We start from the raw sequence: 6,177 nt of genomic DNA, 5'->3' as shown, positions 1-6,177 counted from the left end.
AAAAAAAAAAAAGCAGCAGTGCAGTGTTAGTTATGGGGCGGGGCGCTGGCTGGGGTGCTACATTCTTTGCAGTGGTATCAACAGAACGGTTACCTCAGGCCTGATGGGTCAGATTATTTTGGTCTCCTTTATAGCGAATGACCACTGTCTGGGCAGCTTCCTGTAGCCTGGGGATTCTGGGCTATGTTTAATTGGGGGATTTCAAGCATTTGTATTCCCCATTCTTTCTTTCCTTTTTTTGAGACATATATTTATGCATAGAAGAGCTGGGTTATAGGCCAGAGTGCTGGGAATGGGGGCTGGGGTACTTATGAGACGATTCCCCAGTCAGAGCGGGGAGCAGGACAGGCAGATCCACTGAAACACACTGCTGAGGGGAGCGGCGGAGAGACAGGAGAGGTCTGCTGTGCCTTGGGGATCCCTCCCTGGCAGGATTGAAAATTGGGGTGTGGCGGCAAGAGAGCTGAGACTTAACCTCTAGGCTACCAGGGAGGCCCCTGGACTCCCCCTTCTTTCCAGATGGCTGCACAGCCATGTCCCACTCAAACGACATGTTTACTCTCTCTAGACACTGACTCTTTTTCACTTCTAGGACTCTGGTTAGAGCTCTGAGTTCTGCCGTTGTTGCTGAGGTGCTGGGAGGAAGAAATCTGACAGGCTCATGGCACACCCAGACCTGCCCACTTCGGCTCTAACAGCCGTTCCCATCAGTGGGCCACTCAGAATCGGGGTTATCAAAAGCAGTTCAGGCCTCCCTGGCAGACTGGGGGTTAAGTCTCAGTGCTTGCACCGTGAAGGCCCACCTCAAGGCCTGAGTTCACGGAGTGACCCACAGGGCACAGCAGACCTCTCCTGCCCTGCCCACTGCTCCCCTCAGCAGTGGATTTCAGTAGATTCACCTGTTCTGTTCTCCACTCTGTCTCTGGTGAATCTTCTCACATATACCCCCACTTCTGGCCAGCACCCCAGTTTTTCTATGCAAAAGAAATCTTTTTTTAAAAAAAAGCAGTTTCAAAATTTTCTCACACAAAATGAGTGATAAAGGATTGATCACAAAGATATACAAAGAACTGATGAAACTCAACAAAAATAAACAACCCCACCAGAAAATGGGCAGAAGAGCTAAAAAGACACTTCTCCAAAGAGGAAATGCGAACGGGCAACAAGCATATGAAAAAAATGTTCAAATCACTTGTAATAAGCAAATTAAAAGCACAATGAGATACCACCTCACCCCAGTGAGAATGGCACACCTTAAAACAACTAGCAGCAACAAATGTTGGCAAGGATGTGGAGAAAAGAAACTCTCCTGCACTGCTGGTGGGAATGCAAACTAGTACAACCACTATGGAAAACTGTTTGGAGGTTCCTCAAACTGCTAAACATGGAGCTTCCCTACAACCCAGCAATCCCACTCCTAGGTATCTACCCAAAAGACACAAAAACACTGATTGAAAAAGAAACCTGCACCCCCATGTTTATTGCTGCCTTATTTACAATTGGAAAAACATGGAAGCAGCCCAAATGCCCAAAAGTAGGTGACTGGATTAAAAAGATGTACATAGGCCCTCCCTGGTGGCGCAGCGGGTTAAAGCACAGCACTGAGAGTCTAAAGCCGCTTCCGCATGAGTTCGATTCCCGCCTGCCCCGGAGGTGACCACATGGCGTGGCAGACCTCTCCTGACCCGCCCGCTGCTCCCCTCAGCAGTGTACTTCGTTGATCTGTCTGTTCTGTTCCCCACTCTGTCTCTGGTGAATCCTCTCACCCTCCACATCTCTGACCTGTACCCCAGTTCTGTATGAATAAATAAATCTTTAAAAAAAAAAGATGTACATATACACAATGGAATATTGCTCAGCAACAACAACAAAAATACACACCTTTTGCAGCAACATGGATGGAGCTGGAAAAGATCATGCTTAGTAAAATAAGTCAGAAAGAAAAGGAAAAATACCAGATGGTTTCACTTACAGCGGGAGTATAACGGACCAGGCAAGAAAATAATAGTAATGAACAGCCATAGACCAGAGACATTTGTGGGGGTAGAGTGGGGAGTGGGATCAAAAACGGGGGGGCAGGGAGGAAATGCCCTGGACTCTGGTGATGGCACATGGCTGATCTGGTGATGGGAAGCCCAAGGGGATTATAACTGAGATGGAAAAAGGCACAAAATGATGTAAAAATAAACTGTTATATATTTTTAAAAAAGCAGTTTCTTGCAAGCTCATTCTGCTAGAGTAGATTTGTCCCACAGACTCTGCAAAGGAAGGGAGAAGGGGGGGCTCTTCTAAGGGTTTGATGGCTCCGACAGGCATTTTGGAGTCCGGAGAACTTGGGCCTCCTCCTCCTCCTCGCCTTCTTCAAGGAAGGCGGAGACCTGGCTGGGGCTTCCATAGGTCAGCGACTCCCAGTCAACTTCCTGGCGCCCTGGAGTAGGGTGGTAGCAGGGCACCAAGGCAGGTGCCAGCCTTGGCCAGCCGGATCTAGCTGGTACACCATTGGCATGGTTTCTGGGCCCCCCCGCCGTTGAGTTAGCACCCCCCATTCCAGAGCCCCGTGAGCACGGTCTTAAGTTCCTCAAAGGCTGCTGTACACTTGGGGTCCAATAAAAGGCGTCTGGCTTTGCAGTAAGGCCATGGTGAGAACCCAAATCCAGCAGGACCCAGAGGCCAGGGTGATGGCTTCCTCCCACTTATGAGTTTCCCGATTCCCTGGCAAATGTCCTGTCCCAAATACTGTGCCGTGAGTGGGGTGTTGTGCTTTCTTTCAGGAGAACAGTGGCCTAGTCCACCAGGAATCACCAGAACGGTGTCTCTCAGCAGCGTCCATTGCTGGGCCAGCAGTGAGGACATGACCTGCACGTTGGACTGTGCCCCTGGGGTCACATCACCTGTCCCCAGGCATTTCCAGATGGCGCCGTGAGTTGGGGTTCTCAGGCCTAGTGTCCGGCCGGAACGGGACTCGGGGGCAGTGCTGAGTCCCACTAGACCCCCACAGGCGGGAACGTCACTGATGCTCAGGCAAGCAAGTGAGAAGGGGCATATTTGTTTAGAGAAGGAAGAAGTTTACTAAGGAGAAAAAGAACAGAATAAAGTGGGGCTCAGGCTGGCCAGGGAGCAGCAAAGCAGGCGAAGGGCAGTCAGGGAATATTGACCTTTCCCGATTATTCTAACGCCCCGCCAGTCTCTCTGTGGCTGGTGCCTTCTCGGCGGTCTCGCTGGCGCTGCCTTCACGTCTCTGCCCAGAGCCAGGTCTCTGTGCCAGCCCCTATCTCATCCTCGTCCTGGAACGTCCTGCTGCCCCTACCCTGATTGGTGCCCTTTGGAATTTGCTGTCCTCACCCCTGGAGCCTGCCTTCACTCTCCTGAGCTCCCTGGCTGCACTGCCCTGAAGTTGCCTAATTGTCCCGAACTTGCCCTGGGACTCAGCAGGTGGGGGACAGCCCTGGAGTCCCTGGGCAAAGGCGGGAGTGCCAGCGGCCTGCATGCTTCAGGGGTCTCCCGTTAGTGCAGAAGCAAAGAGGGACGTGGGCCGACACGACCCTCCTGCACTGCGAGCCAGCAAGGTGCAGGGGCTCAGAGTGACCGCATTGTGGGATGACCGCATTGTGGGATGACCGCATGCGTGGGATGACCGCATTGTGGGATGACGGCATGCGTGGGATGACCGCATTGTGGGATGACGGCATGCGTGGGATGACCGCATTGTGGGATGACCGCCTCCTTCAGCTCTTGCGCAACCTGCGTCCTGTGGGCTTTTTGACAGGGAGAATGAATATCGCAGGGCCCGCTGCAAGAAACTGCAAGTCCACCCTTGTCCAGCTGGTCAAACACCGGCTTTATTCTCTTTTGGCTTTACTGGACAGTGGGTACTGGGCTTAGTGGGGAACCCCGCAGGAATTCTTTGTCTGAAAACGCGTGGGAAACCGCGGGGCTTCCTCTTCCGTCATCACAAGGGGGCGCTGTTAGTCCAACAAGCCGGGGTTCTGCCTCTGTGAGTGGGGGCAGGGTGCAGGTCAGGGTTGAGTGTGCATTTTTTCTTTTCAGGGTTTCCACCCCCATAATGAGACATTGGGCTTTGGAAAGTGGGCCTGGAGGTCGAATTAAAATCCAGTAAGTGGCTTCTGTATTGACTTCTAAAGGAATTCAGTTTACCCAGGCACAGGTGCAGTGCCGGAGGTGATCACCCCAGGACCCCGTTTCATTAGGGTTCCTTCAAGGTTTGGGGGTCCCCCACTGGGCCATAGGGCGAGGTGGTGAAGGCCCTGCCCCTCACAGCCTCCTTCCACCCAGGGGAGGAGTCTCCCTTTCAGCACCCCACCCTCTTGCGCCGCCAGCACCGAGGTTCCCCCAGAGGACTCTTCCCTGCTGCTATCAGGGGGAGCCCCCCAATCAAGTTCAATAAGGGGCCTTTGGCCATGGAACTTTCTTTTCTTTTTCTTTTTTTAAAGATTTATTTATTTATGCACACAGATCTGGGGAACAGGCCAGAGGCTGATGCGAGAGGGTTCACCAGAGACAGAGTAGGGAGAACAGGCAAATGGACGGCAACACACCGCTGAGGGAGCAGCGGGGAGACAGGAGGGGTCTGCGCCCCCTGGGCGGGATCGAACTCGTGCTGCAGGGGCTATGGACAGCTGCATCCTCGTGCTGCTCTCCAACCCCTTGCGCACCAGGGAGGGCCTCTTCCCTATTTCCCTGGTGAGCCTGGGGAGGGAGGTGAGAGCCTGCAAATACTCAGCGAGCTCTGCTTAAACTGGGGTCCTGGGTTCCCCTCACAAATGCCTGCGCAGGCCAGGTTTCTCCCCTTCTGCTCTCCCTTGCAGTGAAGCTTGGGCTGTGTTGTGGCTTCCTATTGGGTGGCCCCTAGGCAGCCCCCGGAGTACCGGGATGTACCGGAGCCAGACGGGGTCACAGATGAGCACGGGCTTTTTCCTGCAACCGAAGTTTGCCCCAACTCCTGCGAATGGACCCCGGAGGGAATCTTTGGGACACTTTCCTGATTTCCTGTGAGGTTAGATCTTATGACCAGTGAGCAGATCAATGTCATGATTTGGGGAGGGATGAATTCCCGAGGTAGGAGCAGTGGACAGGAACAAGGTGCAAATGCTGAGAGAAAAGAGGGGAGAGGGAGAAGAATGGGAGAGGGAGTTGAGAGCGCACCCTTGGGAATTCACCCCTACCCTGCAGCCAGCTCCCTTCCCAGCTGGCCATCATGTGTGGTAACCGGAACCTGGCCAAGGAGGCACAGTGTGAGCTAGAGTTGGGCCTTGGTGGGGTCTTCCACCAGGTATGGGGTTTTTTCCTCAGCAAGCAACAGGCAAAACCCTCTGAGCGGCGGGGGGCTGCCGAGAAGTGGCAGAAATAAGGACAGGTGCCCAGGAGAGAGGGCAGCGAAGGCCTAGCAGGGGAGGCCCCTCAGGCCCAGGCGCATCGGGGCGTCCAGGGGTCGCCTAACGGTCCCTGCGGCACAACACAGAACCAACCCGGGAGCTCTAGCAGGGAGCAACTGTGCAAAGAAAGCAGTGAGCCCCAAGCCCCTTACCTGGGGGCCCAGCCCGGGGCGGGGAGGGGGGCTTTGTCCAGACGGTGGCCAGGTGACTGTCAGGCTCCAGCCTGGGGTCGTCCAGTCTGCCAGCGGCTGAGCCTGGCCAGTGGCACCTCCAGTTTGGGGGCAGCCAGGGGCCAGGAGGTGGCATTAAGCCTGTGGACAAAGGTCTGAGGAAGGGACCAGAACACCAGGCCGCTGCGGCCACTGGTGCTTGGAGCTGCTGGCCCTCTGGGCGGACAAGTGGGCACATTTTGACCTGGGTCCTGGCTGGTGGAGGAGCTGCCCCTGCTGGCTGGCGGCGGGATCTGGTTGGGCGTCTTGCTAACTGGCCAGGGCCACGCGCCACTGGCTGAAGCAGTAATTTAACTGCTGTGGGAGGAGAATGGTGGCTGCTGCTGGGGTTGGATGAAAAGGTGCCCCCGGGGCCCCCCAGCTGAGACCCGGTCCTCCAGGCCTGTGTCTCCCGGGCGCGCGGGGTCTGGGTCCTCGAGGGAGTGGGGGGCACAGACCTCGCTCCCCGGCTGAGGGACGCCCCCACCGCCGCCATAGCAGGTGTGGCCGCGGGCGGGGCCGCCAGTCCCCGGGCGGAATCCCGGCTCCAGTTCCCCGCAGCCCTGGGTCTCGTC

At 55.4% G+C, this 6,177-nt stretch overlaps 1 protein-coding gene across 1 annotated transcript in view; it reads left to right on the top strand.

The window, feature by feature from the left end:
* The first annotated feature begins 4,890 nt into the window (after nt 1–4,890).
* MPND (MPN domain containing) overlaps nt 4,891–6,177 on the top strand; it is a 9,948-nt gene continuing 8,661 nt past the window's right edge. Inside the window, exons 1-2 of the mRNA XM_012729413.1 lie at nt 4,891–5,009; nt 5,191–5,290. Of these exons, the coding sequence (XP_012584867.1) occupies nt 4,891–5,009; nt 5,191–5,290 (219 nt within the window). The remainder of the gene's footprint in view (nt 5,010–5,190; nt 5,291–6,177) is intronic.

This window comes from Condylura cristata, unplaced genomic scaffold (genome assembly GCF_000260355.1).
Source record: "Condylura cristata isolate star-nosed mole 26May11 unplaced genomic scaffold, ConCri1.0 scaffold00025, whole genome shotgun sequence".
NCBI classification, from domain to species: Eukaryota; Metazoa; Chordata; class Mammalia; order Eulipotyphla; family Talpidae; genus Condylura; species Condylura cristata.
This window is presented reverse-complemented; position numbering and strand designations above follow the sequence as displayed.